Genomic DNA, 22282 nt, shown 5'->3' on the forward strand with positions numbered 1-22282 from the left:
CAATCAAAAGTGAAAATCATTTATATAAGTGTAGTTTGATTTATATTGTGAAGCTGTGAGGAAACTCAGTTAACATTTTCAGCACCTTTACTAAATTCCACCAAGTGAAATCTTAAACACCACTGGTCCAGTCCATCTTTCTCAACCAGATTACTGTAGTTTTACACCATTCAAAAACAATGAACCGAACACTGGAGCCAAATTTTATTGAGCCACTGGTCAAATAAGCATTCACGTTGTGATATTGTAAAAAAGGCGATTATGTTCTTTAACACAATATAGAAATTAACCTGTATTTAACCTGTATTTGTCATGGAAAATAATTAAAATCACACTTCAAAAATCACTAATGGTAGTAAATGAATAAGCAGGAACTATCGTGATGGATGGTGTGTGGTGGCTCACAAGGAACAATTCTAGCTATGCCTTGATCTTCCTTAATTAGAGGAAAATTAAATAACCTGTAGCCCAAGACCTTTGACGGATCTTTGGACATTCAACATTGATAAGCATCAGAGAAAGTCAGACAATATAATAACAAAATACTAAAATAATTTAGTTCCAACTTAAAACAGTACTCTTCTATTCAGATGACCTCTTAATCTTGTATGACAACTACAGTTATTCTCATATGGTCCTAGCCTGAATCCCAGATACTTTTGTGCCGTCTTGCCAACTCAACCCATGACAGCAATGGAGTTGGCGATACAACACAAACAGATCTGGGACTCAGGCTAGAGTTGTCCTGTCAGTAGTACCACAATTCTTGAGAGTTTAAATTCTTCTGAACAACTTCTAAGTAACATGCTTTAATTAAAACAAAAAAAAAAGTGTGTTAAGTGTCCAAAATGGCCCCTTATACAGTGCACTACGTTTGACCAGAGCCCTATGGACCCTGGTCAAAAGTAGTGCACTAAATAGGGGATAGTTTGCTATTTAGGATGTATCCTAAAAATCCGTTACAGCTCATTGGATAACAGTAAAACCTGCCTTCAGATTCCCTCAAGAGAAACCAACCGTCTCTAAACCAGTCTTTCCAACAGAAATTCAGTTTCTTCTGCAATTTCACAATTGTCTCTTTCTTGCCCAACGTGCCCTTGGATATATCTACATTGTGTTGCCCTTCCATCTAGGATGGGCCGACCAAAACTGGTCTTTTCCTTAGCTACCATGTTGTTGTTGTTGTTGTCGTCGATCACTGCGAGGAGTCTCCCATCAGGTGGACAATGAGTTCGTAGGTGGAGAGGACGATGGCTGTGTTGGGGATCTGTCTGATAAGCTGAGGAATGAGTCCTCTGTAAAAAGCAGCGTAGCCCTCCTCCACTGCAACCAACCGTGCTGTCTGGAAAAAGTACTGATATTTACTGCCCTCTTCTCGCAGCCTTGTACGAATCACCTCTGATGAATGGAGGGAACGCAGAGAGAGAGAGAGAGAGAGAGAGAGAAGCGACAGAGACAGACAGAGAGAAGGGGAGAAATTAAGATGAATTAGAAATAAAAGGTGATTTTGAACGCAGTTTACAGAGTATTTTGACTAAAGACGGAAGGGAATGTATTGAGTTTTAGTAAAGGCTTCTCACTCAAGTTAACATTGAGTCATGGTTGTATGCTGTGCTACTGTACAGTAGACAGTTGTAGATTGGGCCATCGTCAATTAAAAGCTGTTGTTTTGCCTCTTACGTTAATGTGTGTTGTTGTCGTTTGAGGTGTGGTATGACAAGTTAATACCATAGCCATTTATTTGATTCATACCCGTTAATACCCAAGCTTACCGTGTGGGTAGGCTATGCAAGAAGCACAACCCTTAGCGAAAGCAGCCGCCATCATCAGGCCTAGGAAATCCGACGCCCCTTTTTCAGTTTCGCTGTTTGGCGAAGTGAAGCGCGCTTCGTTCAGGCGTTTTTTCAGCGTCTCGTAGATGAGGAAACAGATCATGGTCTCGGAGATGCCAGCGTAGGACGCCGTCAGGCCCCGGTAGAAACCTCTCATGCCCTCCGTCTTGTAAACGTAACGGGCACACTGCAGCGCATTCGTCTTCTTCTCCCCTCGTACCCTGGAGGAAAAGACAGTCAGTATTGATCTAAAACACCTGCAGGTGTCACAAAGTGTTTTTGGCAGAAGATTTAGAGAAGACGTTGAATTGGATCAGAAAAACATTTTCCTGCAGGAAAGTCGTTTTGTGGGTGGTAACCTACCATCTGAACTTGTTCTATAAGAGTGGTTTTGCTATATTTTGTTAAGGTGTGCCCTAATGCAGATGACCAAGAACAGAGGTGTCAGGGGCACAATAGCCAGGAAACAACACAACCTCGAGCAGATCAAGTGGCATACCTCACAACCTCGGGCAGATCAAGTGGCATACCTCACAACCTCGGGCAGATCAAGTGGCATACCTCACAACCTCGGGCAGATCAAGTGGCATACCTCACAACCTCGGGCAGATCAAGTGGCATACCTCACAACCTCGGGAAGATCAAGTGGCATACCTCACAACCTCGAGCAGATCAAGTGGCATACCTCACAACCTCGGGCAGATCAAGTGGCATACCTCACAACCTCGAGCAGATCAAGTGGCATACCTCACAACCTCGGGCAGATCAAGTGGCATACCTCACAACCTCGAGCAGATCAAGTGGCATACCTCACAACCTCGAGCAGATCAAGTGGCACACCTCACAACCTCGAGCAGATCAAGTGGCATACCTCACAACCTCGAGCAGATCAAGTGGCATACCTCACAACCTCGAGCAGATCAAGTGGCATACCTCACAACCTCGAGCAGATCAAGTGGCATACCTCACAACCTCGAGCAGATCAAGTGGCATACCTCACAACCTCGAACAGATCAAGTGGCATACCTCACAACCTCGAACAGATCAAGTGGCATACCTCACAACCTCGAACAGATCAAGTGGCATACCTCACACTCCAGTCTTGTGACAAATAATCAAGGAGACATCCTGTTACTTTTTTTTGTTTAAAACCTTTTATGAAATGTGCATTTAACATGATACTATTTAAAAATATATATTCCTATTTTTCATCTACCAAATCCCCTCCCCACTAGTTAACTATAGTTTGAGTGACTACCTATATGAACAAGTCAGCAGGGTGAATAGGACACTAGGTCACCAGACATTGTCCCTGTAACGGTGACCCTCAGACGGTTCTATTACTCCATATGTTCCAAACGCCACCTCATTTCCTACATAGGGTCACTACTTTGGAACATGTTTCTGGTCAAAAGTAGTGCCCCTATATAGGGTGCCATTTGGGATACAGATCCTGTGTAAATATAGCCTCTTCCTCCAACGCAGCCTAATGCGTCAGCAGCTATGGGTATTTATGGATCTGTCTGGTCACGTTACACCACGCAAACTGAGTAACCCAAGGACAGGAGAGCAGCCAAGATGGGGGGGGCCCGTCAAAGATCACATTCAAATGGTGGTGGTGGTGGTGGTGGTGGGGACTGGCGACAGAACTGGAATTACACACTACCTACAGTAACCCTTTAATGAATGTTCTGACTCCATTAGTACAAAACTAACATCTAAAATATGTCTGCATTTAAAGCCTTTAAAAAGCTTCTAAAAGAGACTTAATAAAAGTAAATGAAATAGGAAGTAAGAACCGTAGAATAATATAAATGTACATACTTCCTCTCCAGCTGCATCCTGGTCTTAACCATCCAGACGGGGTTCATGAGGGAGTTTGTAACAAAGGCTGAAACAGGAAGTAGAAACAGAGAGTTGTGTCATATCACTGGATGGAGCAAGAGAAAGGGACAGAGTTCATTTTATATTTCTGGATGGGAGTTCAGGGAAAGAACAGGTCAGGGAGGGCAAATCCTCCAGGATTCCTGACAGAGCAGAAATTCAATTATTATACAACACATTATAGTTAGAGTTATATAATAAATACGTGTATTATATACACACATTATAGTTATAGAGTTATATAATAAATACGTGTATTATATACACACATTATAGTTATAGAGTTATATAATAAATACGTGTATTATATACACACATTATAGTTATAGAGTTATATAATAAATACGTGTATTATATACACACATTATAGTTATAGAGTTATATAATAAATACGTGTATTATATACACACATTATAGTTATAGAGTTATATAATAAATACGTGTATTATATACACACATTATAGTTATAGAGTTATATAATAAATACGTGTATTATATACACACATTATAGTTATAGAGTTATATAATAAAAACGTGTATTATATACACACATTATAGTTATAGAGTTATATAATAAATACGTGTATTATATACACACATTATAGTTATAGAGTTATATAATAAATACGTGTATTATATACACACATTATAGTTATAGAGTTATATAATAAATACGTGTATTATATACACACATTATAGTTATAGAGTTATATAATAAATACGTGTATTATATACACACATTATAGTTATAGAGTTATATAATAAATACGTGTATTATAGTTATAGAGTTATATAATAAATACGTGTATTATATACACACATTATAGTTATAGAGTTATATAATAAATACGTGTATTATAGTTATAGAGTTATATAATAAATACGTGTATTATATACACACATTATAGTTATAGAGTTATATAATAAATACGTGTATTATAGTTATAGAGTTATATAATAAATACGTGTATTATATACACACATTATAGTTATAGAGTTATATAATAAATACGTGTATTATATACACACATTATAGTTATAGAGTTATATAATAAATACGTGTATTATATACACACATTCTAGTTATAGAGTTATATAATAAATACGTGTATTATAGTTATAGAGTTATATAATAAATACGTGTATTATATACACACATTATAGTTATAGAGTTATATAATAAATACGTGTATTATAGTTATAGAGTTATATAATAAATACGTGTATTATATACACACATTATAGTTATAGAGTTATATAATAAAAACGTGTATTATATACACACATTATAGTTATAGAGTTATATAATAAATACGTGTATTATATACACACATAGTTATAGAGTTATATAATAAATACGTGTATTATATACACACATTATAGTTATAGAGTTATATAATAAATACGTGTATTATATACACACATTATAGTTATAGAGTTATATAATAAATACGTGTATTATATACACACATTATAGTTATAGAGTTATATAATAAATACGTGTATTATATACACACATTATAGTTATAGAGTTATATAATAAATACGTGTATTATATACACACATTATAGTTATAGAGTTATATAATAAATACGTGTATTATATACACACATTATAGTTAGAGTTATATAATAAATACGTGTATTATATACACACATTATAGTTATAGAGTTATATAATAAATACGTGTATTATATACACACATTACAGTTATAGAGTTATATAATAAATACGTGTATTATATACACACATTATAGTTATAGAGTTATATAATAAATACGTGTATTATATACACACATTATAGTTATAGAGTTATATAATAAATACGTGTATTATATACACACATAGTTATAGAGTTATATAATAAATACGTGTATTATATACACACATTATAGTTATAGAGTTATATAATAAATACATGTATTATATACACACATTATAGTTATAGAGTTATATAATAAATACGTGTATTATATACACACATTATAGTTATAGAGTTATATAATAAAAACGTGTATTATATACACACATTATAGTTATAGAGTTATATAATAAAAACGTGTATTATATACACACATTATAGTTATAGAGTTATATAATAAATACGTGTATTATATACACACATTATAGTTATAGAGTTATATAATAAATACGTGTATTATATACACACATTATAGTTATAGAGTTATATAATAAATACGTGTATTATATACACACATTATAGTTATAGAGTTATATAATAAAAACGTGTATTATATACACACATTATAGTTATAGAGTTATATAATAAAAACGTGTATTATATACACACATTATAGTTATAGAGTTATATAATAAATACGTGTATTATAGTTATAGAGTTATATAATAAATACGTGTATTATATACACACATTATAGTTATAGAGTTATATAATAAATACGTGTATTATAGTTATAGAGTTATATAATAAATACGTGTATTATATACACACATTATAGTTATAGAGTTATATAATAAATACGTGTATTATATACACACATTATAGTTATAGAGTTATATAATAAATACGTGTATTATATACACACATTATAGTTATAGAGTTATATAATAAATACGTGTATTATAGTTAGAGTTATATAATAAATACGTGTATTATATACACACATTATAGTTATAGAGTTATATAATAAATACGTGTATTATAGTTAGAGTTATATAATAAATACGTGTATTATATACACACATTATAGTTATAGAGTTATATAATAAATACGTGTATTATATACACACATTATAGTTATAGAGTTATATAATAAATACGTGTATTATATACACACATAGTTATAGAGTTATATAATAAATACGTGTATTATATACACACATTATAGTTATAGAGTTATATAATAAATACGTGTATTATAGTTATAGAGTTATATAATAAATACGTGTATTATATACACACATTATAGTTATAGAGTTACATAATAAATACGTGTATTATAGTTATAGAGTTATATAATAAATACGTGTATTATATACACACATTATAGTTATAGAGTTATATAATAAATACGTGTATTATATACCAGTTATAGAGTTATATAATAAATACGTGTATTATATACACACATTATAGTTATAGAGTTACATAATAAATACGTGTATTATAGTTATAGAGTTATATAATAAATACGTGTATTATATACACACATTATAGTTATAGAGTTATATAATAAATACGTGTATTATATACACACATTATAGTTATAGAGTTATATAATAAATACGTGTATTATATACACACATTATAGTTATAGAGTTATATAATAAATACGTGTATTATATACACACATTATAGTTATAGAGTTATATAATAAATACGTGTATTATATACACACATTATAGTTATAGAGTTATATAATAAATACGTGTATTATATACACACATAGTTATAGAGTTATATAATAAATACGTGTATTATATACACACATAGTTATAGAGTTATATAATAAATACGTGTATTATATACACACATTATAGTTATAGAGTTATATAATAAATACGTGTATTATATACACACATTATAGTTATAGAGTTATATAATAAATACGTGTATTATATACACACATTATAGTTATAGAGTTATATAATAAAAACGTGTATTATATACACACATTATAGTTATAGAGTTATATAATAAATACGTGTATTATATACACACATTATAGTTATAGAGTTATATAATAAATACGTGTATTATATACACACATTATAGTTATAGAGTTATATAATAAATACGTGTATTATATACACACATTTTAGTTGACATAATGGCAACAACAAAAACTTGACTCTTGTTTCCCCAGCAGGCATAGAACCCACATGGTTTCCCCAGCAGGCATAGAACCCACATGGTTTCCCCAGCAGGCATAGAACCCACATGGTTTCCCCAGCAGGCATAGAACCCACATGGTTTCCCCAGCAGGCATAGAACCCACATGGTTTCCCCAGCAGGCATAGAACCCACATGGTTTCCCCAGCAGGCATAGAACCCACATGGTTTCCCCAGCAGGCATAGAACCCACATGGTTTCCCCAGCAGGCATAGAACCCACATGGTTTCCCCAGCAGGCATAGAACCCACATGGTTTCCCCAGCAGGCATAGAACCCACATGGTTTCCCCCAGCAGGCATAGAACCCACATGGTTTCCCCAGCAGGCATAGAACCCACATGGTTTCCCCAGCAGGCATAGAACCCACATGGTTTCCCCAGCAGGCATAGAACCCACATGGTTTCCCCAGCAGGTATACAACCTACATGGTTCTATTGCTTTGTGTTTCATACAGAATGAGGGTAGAGTGCTCCCCCCCTACGCCGGCGTCTCCGCCCCCCACGCCCGGCGTCTCCCCCCCCCCCTACGCCGGCGTCTCCGCCCCCCCACCCCTACGCCGGCGTCTCCGCCCCCCCCCTACGTTGGCGTCTCCGCCCCCCCCTACGCCGGCGTCTCCGCCCCCCACCCCTACGCCGGCGTCTCCGCCCCCCCCCCTACGCCGGCGTCTCCGCCCCCCCTACGCCGGCGTCTCCGCCCCCCCTACGCCGGCGTCTCCGCCCCCCCCTACGCCGGCGTCTCCGCCCCCCTACGCCGGCGTCTCCGCCCCCCTACGCCGGCGTCTCCGCCCCCCTTACGCCGGGCGTCTCCGCCCCCCTACGCCGGCGTCTCCGCCCCCCTACGCCGGCGTCTCCGCCCCCCCTACGCCCGGCGTCTCCGCCCCCCTACGCCGGCGTCTCCGCCCCCCCTACGCCGGCGTCTCCGCCCCCCTACGCCGGCGTCTCCGCCCCCCTACGCCGGCGTCTCCGCCCCCCTCGCCGGCGTCTCGCCCCCCCTACGCCGGCGTCTCCGCCCCCCTACGCCGGCGTCTCCGCCCCCCCTACGCCGGCGTCTCCGCCCCCCTACGCCGGCGTCTCCGCCCCCCCTACGCGTCTCCGCCCCCCCTACGCCGGCGTCTCCGCCCCCCCTACGCCGGCGTCTCCGCCCCCCCTACGCCGGCGTCTCCGCCCCCCCCTACGCCGGCGTGTCTGTGGTCTGCTTCAGACAGTCTCACCTGCAAAGCCAGCTGAGGACATGTGCACCAGTCCACTGTTAGGGACGAAGACGCCATTGAACGCCTCCTTAGACCTCTTGTAGGCAGCAAAATAAATAGCTCTACAAGAAAGACAGAAGACAAAAAGGGTGAGAAATCAGATTCCCTCTTTAAAATGTACAAACAAATGTATATACCAGTATATTTCTCAGTGAGTGGGTGTCCATCTTTCACTGTGTTTTAGAAAACGGCAGTGTGCGTTTATGTAACATCCCGTTTCCAGGTGCTGCCTGAAACCTGTGAAGCAGCAGCCTTTGACAGAGCCAGCTAAGCCACGTGTGTCCTGTCCAGAGTAGTCTGCTATGCTTCTGGAACAGTCCATCCCATACAGTGTGTGTATCACAGGCAGCAGCAGAATGGCTTGAATAAGCACCGAGGCAGGCCACGGGGGGTGGTCGAGAGAGAGATGGGTCTGGACTAGTGCTATTCTCATTCTGAATGCCAGGCAGGGTTTGGAAGCTGGCTGACCCTCCCTCTGCTCCATGCTACCTATTTCTGGGAGTGAAATCGTTTTGACGGTATGTTGGTGAGTTTCCAGAGTGACCCCTCCCCATTCCCACCCTACTTACTGAGGACTGTATAATACGTTACTGTACAAACCCAAGGAGTGTAAAAATGTCTTGTTTATATGAATGGCAGCGCTTGTAAGTTGGGCGATGGCATAATGCAGAGAGAGAGAGAGAGAGAGAGAGAGAGAGAGGGACAGACAAACCCCTTAGTGAGGACTGTATACTACGTACTGTAGACGGTGCATTCATAAAGTATTCAGACCCCTTCACCTTTTCCACATTTTTTGTGGACTCGAGGCTGTAATTCGCTGCAAAAGTTGCTTCAACAAAGTACTGAGCAAAAAGTCTGATTTTTAAGTTGTTTACTTTTAATACATTTGCAAACATTTCTAAAAACCTGCTTTTGCTTTGTCATTAGGGGGTATTGTGTGTAGATTGATAAGGGGGGGGGACGGGGAACGATTTAATCCATTTTAGAATAAGGCTGTAAGTAACAAAATGTGGAAAAAGTCAAGGGGTCTGAATACTTTGCGAATGCCCTGTAGAATCCCAATTTATGGCCACAATTCTGTCCTCTCTCACCCCACCGTTCTGACCTCGTATGACTTCATTCAACAACACAGCAGTAATAATATATTACAGTCTGAAAGCTGGTCCTTGGTAATGACATGATAAAAAGGATGAGTGTGTAGGTTGTTAAGGGTGTGGACATACAAAACACATCCACACCCAAACATTACTTACACCAAAACGAATCCACCCTTTCAAATGCAGTCCGTGTCTCATTAGCAGGCTTACCTTGAAGGGGCCACCCCAACAAGATTGGGACCCAGTCCCCGGAAAAGAGACCTTGGTCCTTCTTTTTCTAGAATTGACCTAGAAATGGGAAGAGAAAACAAACCAGTTCATTGAATAGACACTTTAAAAATGTTTGAATGACAAGAACATTATTTTGGACGGGTATTCAGTAGTTGGGACAACTGCGGTAGGGTTCAAGAAGTTGTATGGTCAATCCGACGTCTGCATTGGCCAAACAGCATGTACTGCCATGGGTATATTGTTCAATTTATCGTTAGTGATAATTCAGTTAATTAAATCGTGATATGAATTTTTGTTCCCCCCCCTTCCATATCACCCACCTCTGCAGAGTTTGTTTTGGACAAGACCCTACTCTCAACCCAGTACCCTTTGAAACTGGAGGTGCACTGAACTCCTTCGCCTCTGTGGGATTAACTTCACACACACACACACACTTAGCCCAGTAGCAGACAAATAGGCCAGGTGAGTGGACACACAGGGACACAACAGGACTGATACATTGGTCCCACACTCTGCTGTAAACCACACTCTACTTAAAAAGGACACTGTTATTCGTTTGTTTTCCCACACTGTAACGTCATTTTGTTCCAATAGATAAAACCACCCTTCAGGCTAAGGAAATAAAGGATTTAAAAGTTAACATGTTATGACCCAACAGGATATTGATTTAGAGATTAAAGAGTATTAACATTTTACCTTTGAAACAGACCAACAACAGCGTTTGTTAAATGAGTCATTGTAATTCCAAGTGACTCTACAAAACCTTCAAGCAACCTTATACTGTCTTTACAGACAACACTGGATAAACAAGGATTTGAGAGAAGAGGTTCATTCAACAGTTATTGGAGAAATTAACCAAAATGGATGCTTGAAGGTTGTAGAGTCACTTAGAATTACAATGGCTCACCTCCAAATGCCATTGTTGGTCAGTTTCAAAGGTAAAAATGTTAAAACTGCACTGGGTGAACAGGTTGAGGATACCATTTGAGCCATTCCCCTCTGAACCATTCAGCTGAGTCCAGTCCCAGACTGGTTCAGTCACATTCAGCCAAAGGCCTCCAGCACTAAACCCTTGAGGCGAGAAACATGAGAAACCACGGACTGCATTTCTGGACGTCAGCCGGCACGGCTCCCTCCTCGTGTTCAATTTGGCAGAGGCACAGTCACACCATCACTCTCACCCAGTCTGTGGTCTGAGGCAACCCTCTCTGGGCCTCGGGGGTGAGGGACATTTCCACAGGTGGCATCAGCACTTACATAAGTGTCCTCGCTGCACTGTGCGTCAGTGCGTGTGCATGCGTTCCCCACAGCTGGCAAACAGCTCTTAGAGTATCTTGTTCTAATCCATCTTTAATCTCTAGTATTTGTGTATAAAACAGGATAACGGTAATGGCCTTCAAATTAATAGCACCCCGTCAGGCAGGGTAGGAGAAGGGCCCCCCGTCAGGCAGGGTAGGAGAAGGGCCCCCCGTCAGGCAGGGTAGGAGACGGGCCCCCCGTCAGGCAGGGTAGGAGAAGGGCCCCCCGTCAGGCAGGGTAGGAGAAGGGCCCCCCGTCAGGCAGGGTAGGAGAAGGGCCCCCCGTCAGGCAGGGTAGGAGAAGGGCCCCCATCAGGCAGGGTAGGAGACGGGCCCCCATCAGGCAGGGTAGGAGACGGGCCCCCATCAGGCAGGGTAGGAGACGGGCCCCCATCAGGCAGGGTAGGAGACGGGCCCCCATCAGGCAGGGTAGAAGACGGGCCCCCATCAGGCAGGGGTAGGAGAAGGGCCCCCATCAGGCAGGGTAGGAGAAGGGCCCCCATCAGGCAGGGTAGGAGACGGGCCCCCATCAGGCAGGGTAGGAGACGGGCCCCCATCAGGCAGGGTAGGAGTCGGGCCCCCATCAGGCAGGGTAGGAGTCGGGCCCCCATCAGGCAGGGTAGGAGAAGGGCCCCCGTCAGGCAGGGTAGGAGACGGGCCCCCGTCAGGCAGGGTAGGAGACGGGCCCCCGTCAGGCAGGGTAGGAGAAGGGCCCCCCGTCAGGCAGGGTAGGAGAAGGCCCCCCGTCAGGCAGGGTAGGAGATGGCCCCCCGTCAGGCAGGGTAGGAAGAGGGCCCCCATCAGGCAGGGTAGGAGACGGGCCCCCATCAGGCAGGGTAGGAGACGGGCCCCCATCAGGCAGGGTAGGAGACGGGCCCCCATCAGGCAGGGTAGGAGTCGGGCCCCCATCAGGCAGGGTAGGAGAAGGGCCCCCATCAGGCAGGGTAGGAGAAGGGCCCCCATCAGGCAGGGTAGGAGACGGGCCCCCGTCAGGCAGGGTAGGAGAAGGCCCCCCCGTCAGGCAGGGTAGGAGAAGGGCCCCCCGTCAGGCAGGGTAGGAAGAGGGCCCCCCTCAGGCAGGGTAGGAGACGGGCCCCCATCAGGCAGGGTAGGAGACGGGCCCCCATCAGGCAGGGTAGGAGACGGGCCCATTTCCTCCTCGTTAGACAGAGTTGTAGAGTAAAGACACAGGCCTATTCACACAACAAAGGAGGGACAACCCCTTACCGTAAGACCCATAGTAGACTAGCCCCACTCCAATACGAAGGAGGGACAACCCCTTACCGTAAGACCCATAGTAGACTAGCCCCACTCCAATACTAAGGAGGGACAACCCCTTACCGTAAGACCCATAGACTAGCCCCACTCCAATACGAAGGAGGGACAACCCCTTACCGTAAGACCCATAGACTAGCCCCACTCCAATACGAAGGAGGGACAACCCCTTACCGTAAGACCCATAGTAGACTAGCCACACTCCAATACGAAGGAGGGACAACCCCTTACCGTAAGACCCATAGACTAGCCCCACTCCAATACGAAGGAGGGACAACCCCTTACCGTAAGACCCATAGACTAGCCCCACTCCAATACGAAGGAGGGACAACCCCTTACCGTAAGACCCATAGTAGACTAGCCCCACTCCAATACGAAGGAGGGACAACCCCTTACCGTAAGACCCATAGTAGACTAGCCCCACTCCAATACGAAGGAGGGACAACCCCTTACCGTAAGACCCATAGTAGACTAGCCCCACTCCAATACTAAGGAGGGACAACCCCTTACCGTAAGACCCATAGACTAGCCCCACTCCAATACTAAGGAGGGACAACCCCTTACCGTAAGACCCATAGACTAGCCACACTCCAATAGTAAGGAGGGACAACCCCTTACCGTAAGACCCATAGTAGACTAGCCCCACTCCAATACTAAGGAGGAACAACCCCTTACCGTAAGAACCATAGACTAGCCCCACTCCAATACGAAGGAGGGACAACCCCTTACCGTAAGACCCATAGTAGACTAGCCCCACTCCAATACTAAGGAGGGACAACCCCTTACCGTAAGACCCATAGTAGACTAGCCCCACTCCAATACTAAGGAGTGACAACCCCTTACCGTAAGAACCATAGACTAGCCCCACTCCAATACTAAGGAGGGACAACCCCTTACCGTAAGACCCATAGACTAGCCCCACTCCAATACTAAGGAGGGACAACCCCTTAACGTAAGAACCATAGACTAGCCCCACTCCAATACTAAGGAGGGACAACCCCTTACCGTAAGACCCATAGACTAGCCCCACTCCAATACTAAGGAGGGACAACCCCTTACCGTAAGACCCATAGTAGACTAGCCACACGCTAAGAATAAGAAGAGGGACAAACTCTTACCGTAAGACCTGCAGCAGGCCAGGTGGCGTAACGGTGCCCGAGCCTGGTCTGATGACCCCAGTACCATTGAGCGTGCCCAGCTGGACCTGGAACACGGGCCGGAGCGCGAGGCCTGACGACTGCAGCCTTGTCTTCAGCACCTCCAGAGGACAGGTCACGATGGCTCCCACCGTGCCGCTACATCTGCAGAGAGGAAGATGGGGAAAAAAATACGTTAACATTTATAATACAGTAATAATATATACTAATCTCAGGTCATTTAAAGTCAGGTTTACAACATCAGCCTCAGAGAATAGGAAAACATTAATATGGCGTTAATTAATTAACATGGCGAACGACAACGGAGATTGAGCTCCAATAACGGTGGAAAGGATTACCAAAGAGCTTCAGGAAGCGGAGAGCCTTAGTTGTATGCCCTACGCACCTGAACCAGCCTTTTATCAGGGCATGGTAGACTATAAAAATACAAAAACATGTGTATTTACATTTGTGTAATTTGTAGTGTGGTATGTTTATACCGGGTGAAGTAGTCCTGCTGCAGTGTTATCAGTGAGTTTCAGTTGGGTCACAGTTCCCCTGGATCAGATTTGTTTTTTATATTTCTCCCTCTCTCAGGGAATGTAATTTACCATCAATATACAGAACAGTAGCAGCTACACTGTACTTTTATGGTGTTACTAAAAGAGACAGTGTCATGAACAGTCTCTCACATTTACTCTATACACAATCTGGTACAAAAGGTCATTGAACCAAGAAGCTCTAATTTGACTAAAGCTACAGAGAGGTCTTACAGCCTCTTCTACATAGCCGTTTAAAAATGTCCAAATCATGCACTTAATTTGATTTATGACCTAAAAAAAAAAGTGAGGAATAGTCTTGCGTCACAGAAGATATTAACCTCTCTACAACCCCTGTCCATCCAAGACAAGGCGTGACAGAATTAGATTAATTTTGCCCCTGAGAGGGCCCGCATTCCGTCTTCAACGGGGTCCAGAGTTTATTTTCTTGCTGTTTTGGTGATTATTAGCGAGCTAGACACCGTTCGGATTTGGTTTTAGTGATTTAAAAAAAAAAAAATTAACTTAAAACATAGTGACTTCAGAAAGTATTCATATCCCTTGACTTTATCCACATTTTGTTGTGTTAAATATATTAAATATATATTTTTTAAATCCCTTGCCTATCTACACACAATACCCCATAATGACAAAGTGAAAACATGTTTATTGAAATTTTTGCAAATGTATTGAAAATCTGTTTTACATAAGTATTCACACCCCCGAGTCAATACATACACCTTTGGCAACAATTACAGCTTGGAGTCTTTTGGGTAAGTCTATGAGCTTTGCATAGCTGGATTTTTTTAAATTCTTCCGAGCTCTGCCAAGTTGTTTGTAGATCATTGCAAGACAGCCATTTTCAAGTCTTACCATAGATTTTCAAGACAATCCATTCTCAGCTCTACCATCACAGCCATTAAACTCTGTTTTAAAGTCACCATTGGTCTCCTGGTGAAATCCCTAAGCGGTTTCCTTCCTCTCCGGCAACTGAGTTAGGAAGGACGCCTGACTTTTCCTAGAGCTGGCTGTTTGGCCAAACTGAGCAATCGGGGGAGAAGGGCCTGCTCTTGGAGGTGACCAAGAACCCGATGGTCACTCTGACAGTGCTCCAGAGTTCTTCTGTAGAGATGGAAGACCTCAGACTGGGGCAAAGGTTCACCTTCCAACAGGACAACGACCCTAAGCACACAGCCAAGACAACACAGGAGTGGTTTCGGGACAAGTCTCTGAATGTCCTTGAGTGGCCCAGCCAGAGCCCGGACTTGAACTCGATCGAAACATCTCTGGAGAGACCTGAAAATAGCTGCGCAGCGACGCTCCCTATCCAATGTGACAGAGCTTGAGAGGATCTGCAGAGAAGAATGGGAGAAACTCCTCAAATACAAGTGTGCCAAGCTTGTAGCGTCATACCCAAGAAGACTCGAGGCTGTAGTCACTGCCAAAGGTGCTTCAACAATGTACTGAGTAAAGGGGCTGAATACTTACGTAAATGTGATATTTCCATTGGAAAAATCTCTTCATTTTTTTTTGATGAGGCTGTAACATTACAAAATGTGGAAACCGTAAAGGGGTCTGAATACTTTCCGAATGCACTGTGTGTGAACAAAAATATAAAACGCAACATGTAAATTGTTGGTCCCATGTTTCATGAGATTAAATTAAAAAATCCTGGAAATGCTCCATATGCACAAGACCTTTTAAATTGTGTACAAATTTGTTTACATCCCTGTTAGTGAGCATTTCTCCTTTGCCAAGATAATCCATCCACCTGACAGGTGTGGCATATCAAGAGCTGATTAAACAGCATGTGGGCAGCAGGGTAGCCTAGTGGTTAGAGCGTTGGACTAGCAATCGAAAGGTTGCAAGTTCAAATCCCCGAGCAGACAAGGTACAAATCTGTCGTTCTGCCCCTGAACAAGGCAGAACAACCCACTGTTCCTAGGCCGTCATTGAAAATATGAATTTGTTCTTAACTGACCTGCCTAGTTAAATAAAGATAAAATAACATTTTTAAAAATTACTGGGGGACAATAAAGGGTTACTCTAAAATGTGCCGTTTTGTCACACAACAATGCCACATCTCAAGTTGAGGGAGTGGACAATTGGCATGCTCACTCAGGAATGTCCACCAGAGCTGTTGCCAAAGAATTTAATGTTAATTTCTCTACCATATGCTGCCTCCTACGTCGTTTTAGAGAACTTGGCAGTACGTCTAACCAGCCTTACAACCACAGACCACGTGTAACAACGCCACACAGCCAAGACCATGGGAGGCGCAAGACCTACTGAGGAGTATTTCTGTCTGTAATAAAGCCCTTTTGTGGGGAAAAACAAATTCTGATTGACTGGACCTGGCTGCCAAGTGGGTGGGCCTATGCCCTCCCAAGACCACTCATGGCTGCACCCCTGGCCAGTCATGTGAAATCCATAAATTAGGGCCTAAATAATTTTTCCAATTGACTGATTTCCTTATATGAACTGTAACTCTGTAAAATATTTTTTAATTTGTGCATGTTGCATTCATATTTTTGTTCAGTATAATATTATATTTTTTTTTACTAAACCACCCGCAGGCCGGATATGTTTGAAACAGAATTAGGTCGGTCGTTTTGGTCAGGGAGCTTATCAACCATGGTTTGCCAGTGCTGTGATAGTGTATAATAATGAATTTATCTGCACTGTATATTTGTTACCAAAGCTACCCTGCCAGTTTTAGGAATGACACCATTATTGATTCAACTTTTCAAATTAACTGCCAATATTCCATTCAAACAACACAGTCAATCTACACCCATAAACTAACATCGGCTGATGACACCTTACACAGCTTATCTTAAAACCGGTGTAAGGTCAAAAACCTAAATAATCATACCCCGATTAAAAACACTTGGTTTTCTGAGCAATCTTTCAAATGATTAGGACATGCAAAACGCCCCCCAAAAAAAATATATATATCTTTTTTTTTTTTTATCTGCGTTTAATTTGTTCTGCGCATGTGTTAGCGTCAGCCTCCCTCTTTAGCGTGACTGAAGTGAGTTCAGAACAACTGAATGTATGAGTACTAGAAGTCGTTTTTAACATACAAACTTTATATGTTCGAACTCAGAACAAAATATGCTTCCCAAAAATAACATGTTGATGGTGGAAGAACATTTATTTAGAATGCCGATTTTCTGCATCTATCAAAGTGCCATAAGGTAGCCTGATTTCAGATATGTCCATGTAAAACAGGAGTATTTTCTGCATCTATCAAAGTGCCATAAGGTAGCCTGATTTCAGATATGTCCATGTAAAACAGGAGTATTAGGGGGATTGTTCCTCTTACAAAGCATGTAAACGTTTTAATCAAACTTATATTAATCTGACTATCCAAAATAAATCGCATTACTGTGTGCATGTAACTGTACTCTGAGACCTTTTTAGTATGTTACATATATTTTAGAGGCTATTTAGACAGAACATTTGTATCAAACAAAAATAAACTATTTATAATTATATGACAATATTTTAGATTGACAATTATATTACACAATTTCTGATATATCACGTCTGATTGGTGGAGTGCTACAGAGATGGTTGTCCTTCTGGAAGGTTTCTCGCATCTCCACAGAGGAACTCTGGAGCTCTGTCAGAGTGACTGACGTCTAAAGGGCACGTGATGCCGAATGCAACTGCCTCCAATAACAAACACATAAGCTATCCATTCACTCAGTTTATCATAAGCATCTCCTTGCGGTCTGGGACGCAATGAGGAAAAACATACTGTGGATGAGACAGAGTTGCATAACCCTACATGTGACAGTGATATACACACTAAACACGGTATGGCAAAAGGCCATATATCATGGTGTCCTCCAGACACCCAAAGTTAACATTTTGAATCAGTTCAAATGTGAAACCAGAAGCCACCATTAAATAGGGCATTCATTAACTAGCTCAGAAGAGACCATGGCATGTAAACAGCCTCTGTAAATACAGTTCTCAATGTTATGTCTGCAGTCAGTGTGCAGCTTGGAAAGGCAGTCTAGACTAGATTCTTCGAACTCAATCCCAAAATAATGTACTATTGCCTTGACAATGATATTCAGTGTGAGCTTGTCACTTATGAGGTTTGCTCTATTCTACTATAGCGACTAATATACTTTTTTCTTTTTTCAACTGTAATATTATGTTCTGATTTTATAAATAAAGTAAGCGTTATTTCCATTATCTTCACCACTATGGTACTTCTTAACATTGGCTGTTCTAAGAAATACAGGGCCTATATAGACATAACTATATGACTGGCATTTCTATTCCTCTGTGGGTCCAATACAGGATCATATATCCCCCCCCCCCCCAACTAAATATCCCCAGCTTTCCCCAAATGTCAAGAGCTGTCAATGGGTGACCTTGAGTGACAATAGTTCTACTAGCTTGCAAAAAAAATCTTGATAAACTTCCAAGTTCAAGCCGGATAATATTTCTCATGAATTGCTAGCTACATATTAGCTAAAATACATTTTAGGTAACTTTTGATAATCTTTTATACATCTTAGAATATAATATATCGCTAGCTATAAATATAGTAGATTCATCTATTCTAAGCTGCAGTAGCTAACACGCGACAGCTTGCTAGCTGCAGCACTTTACATGGTCACATGGATGACCGATTGCCTGGGAACGATTATGTAACTCGAGGACATATTCTAAGGTCAGAATAGACTGCGACACTTGCCAGTTAGCTAATGCCACATCAAATTAAAACATTAATACTCTTGGTTGTTGTATTCGAGTTCATATCTCAAGCGTTAGGACCTTCGTAGAAATAAAGGTCATTACAAATGGCTAGGATTTCCACATTTCCTCTATGAAGTTAGCTCACTGTTAACGCTAGTCGGATAGGTAAACTAGCGACGCTTCATAAATCAATATCCGGTTGATTAGCCTAGCTAGCATGCTAGCAGTGAGAAGGACAATAGTTGGCCACCTGACATTGCATAACTAGACGAATGACATAGTAAACACTTGTTAGCCAGTTAAAATACTGTTCTGGAATCTTTGGCAAAATTGCAAAAAAATTAAAAAAAATCACCACTGTCCACCATTAGCGTTAGCTGGCAACCTCAGGCTGTAGCGAGGGAGGCCTTGTCACCCCTTCAGTTGAGAGTGAGTAACGTTAGCTAGTTAGTGACATTTCGGTTTAGCGAGAATATGATTCGTTTGGTCAAGACTGGGGCACAAATATCCTAAAACGTCAGCGCAAGCTGCCGAATACCCATCAATCTAACACAATAGTTAACATAATTTACCACGACAAAAAAGCAGAAGCCGCTAGACTATTTTACAAATATTCAGCTATGATAATGCTAGCTGAACATGCTAATGCTAGCTAGATAAAAAAATGTAAAAAAGGAACACTTACCCCCCTGCGAATAGATGTAATAGCGTATTATTATTATGTGCCATTTTTAAAAATTATAACCATACTCTTCTTTGTCTTCTCGTAAATGTAATCTCTACAAGTCAGAGGCGAAAATGTGGTTTATCTTGCTCGTCAGCTGTTGTCGCTAGCCAGTCGACCACCCGGCTTTCTCTGAAGCGTTCCAAACTCTGACCAGTGTTCTGACAGCAGCACAAACGATGACGTCAGTTGCGTATGGTAACGAACCTTCAAAATAATAGCCTGCATTTGGAAAACATTGCGATCTGGATAACCCATTCGAAAAAATATAGATTTTTAAAATATTTTTTTTAATCAATGGTCACTTTTATTGTGCCAACATAAAAATTCTCTAAGTAATTTCTGAAAACAAATATAAAATATGGTTTTTGAAAACATTTTTTTTTAAAGACAAATAATGAACAAATATGTTGACATTGGTATGTTGAGAATATTGGGCTGTAGATGGAAAACTTTTCTACCTAGCTCAGCTAAAGTGGGGTGGAAAATACCCAGTAGTCTTCACTAACCGAATATGGTTAGTTTCTTTAAATATAGCCTACACAAATGCTTTCAACATAACAGTATTTGCATAAACTTTCAAAAGAAATGCTGATATAAATAATACACTATTAAAATGAAGATATGTCAAATTATCCATTTCTCTTTCAAAGGTTGTTTCAGTGCTGTGAAAAACAGTTGTATTGCACTGTAGTTCAAAGCAAAACAAAAAAAATGATATTCCCAGTTGTGTTTCTTTGCAAGGGGACTATTATGTTGAAAATAAATCCGCGATCATGCTAGCAGGATAATATCCTGCTGCTAGGAGAACGGTAATCAAATTCTGAAGAATCAAATTTACGTCATAGGGGCTGGTCGGGGGAGTTGACCGTGACGTTGAGAGGTCTGTCAACGACACAAGTGGGGGCCTCTATTTATTTACGGCAAGAGGATTGACCAATTGATTGACAGAACAGTTGACCACGGAGAGAGATACATAATTTATCCAACCCAAAGGAGTGCATCTGATGCCCTATCCTGCCCTTCATTTAGTCCAGGTTACTGATAAGAAAGAACTGGGCAGGTGGAAATAATTATAAAGGGTTATATACCTTATAACATGTTACTTTCACTTAGCCAGTGTACTAAGTGAGAACATTAAGATTTTATGCGTTTTTAGGTAATTGATGTTAAAAGGTAAAAATACATTTTTATTAAAAATGATAATAATCAAGAAATTATCAAATAGTTTGACAACCATGTTTGAAAACGTTTTGATATCAAACTTAACCATTAGCTCTTCCAGTGATGAAGAAAATGTCAACTCTGAGTGAGCACCTCTCCGAAATATTTTGGCATTCAGGTCCGAACAGTTATTCTCTAACTACTTCTACCAAGGGCAAATATGTATAGATAGTTTCATTCAAATCAAAAAGGGGGTGAGGTCAAAAAGGGATTGAAATCAAATGGAACAACCCAGAGGGGTTAGCAAAAGGAGGTCTTGATGCATACAGTGATTCAACTAGTGGATAGACCACACAAGGCTAGCTTTAAATCCATAGAGCTGTATGTCTACACCTGGTCACTAAACCTGGTGACCACACTTCAGAGAAATCATATGGCAAGTGCCCAATTCAAAATTCCAATCCAAGTCCCTTACCCCCTACCCTTCAGCACAATCCAAGTCCCTTAACCCCTACCCTTCAGCACAATCATTGACCTTACCCCCCCAAGGAACTCTAAGAATTGAAAGGACATTTAGTCAGCAGGCCTGGTAGAACATCAGAATCCCCCTGGTAGAATATCAGAATTTAAAAACCAGTCAAACAACCCCTAGCATGCTGTCCTGTGTGGTGCAGTTGGTAGACCATTGCACTTGCAACACCAGGAGCGTATGTTCAGTTCCTGCTGGGGCCACCCATTAGAAAATGTGTGCATGCATTACTGTAGGTCACTTTGAAAAACAGATGCTAAATGGCCTATAATTATTCTAACTAACCCACAGCAGAGGCCATGAGGGTACACATGGGTGACAGCTATTTGCTTTGTCCTTTGTAAAACTGCTTGATTCAGAATGGCAAACAATCAAAACTGCAATGAGGATAATTGAAATACAATAGTTTCAAAAATAACATTGTGTAGTTTATTTTTCTTACTATAAAGTGCTAATTTAGTAAAACCACATGTCCATTTATCCTCTCCTTGTCTTGGTATGTGTGACTGGGAGCGTGCGTCTATGCAGATGTATTATTGCCTGTGTTCTGTTTGTGGTCGTCGGAGGTCCGTGTGGCGTGACCCGGAAGAACTCTGGTCCGCATTTCCCTGACGGGAACCAAAGCACTATTGGAAATCATTTTGAAATACTTTCTCTCTACTTTATTGAGCTTGTCTGTTGAACTGGCACCAACAGACAAGCCATCTGCCACTCCAGACAGGCTAAA

General features: G+C 41.2%; 1 protein-coding gene across 1 annotated transcript; it reads right to left on the reverse strand.

The window, feature by feature from the left end:
* Positions 1-190: 190 nt before the first annotated feature.
* Positions 191-19979, reverse strand: s2533 (Solute carrier family 25 member 33). The gene is given in 7 exon segments (NM_001140233.1): positions 191-1398; positions 1773-2053; positions 3657-3723; positions 8802-8902; positions 10148-10225; positions 13860-14042; positions 19824-19979. Coding segments are annotated over 7 exon segments (957 nt in total). The 5' UTR covers positions 19868-19979; the 3' UTR covers positions 191-1195.
* Positions 19980-22282: the final 2303 nt, after the last annotated feature.

This window comes from Salmo salar, chromosome ssa15, assembly GCF_905237065.1.
Source record: "Salmo salar chromosome ssa15, Ssal_v3.1, whole genome shotgun sequence".
Lineage (NCBI taxonomy): Eukaryota > Metazoa > Chordata > Actinopteri > Salmoniformes > Salmonidae > Salmo > Salmo salar.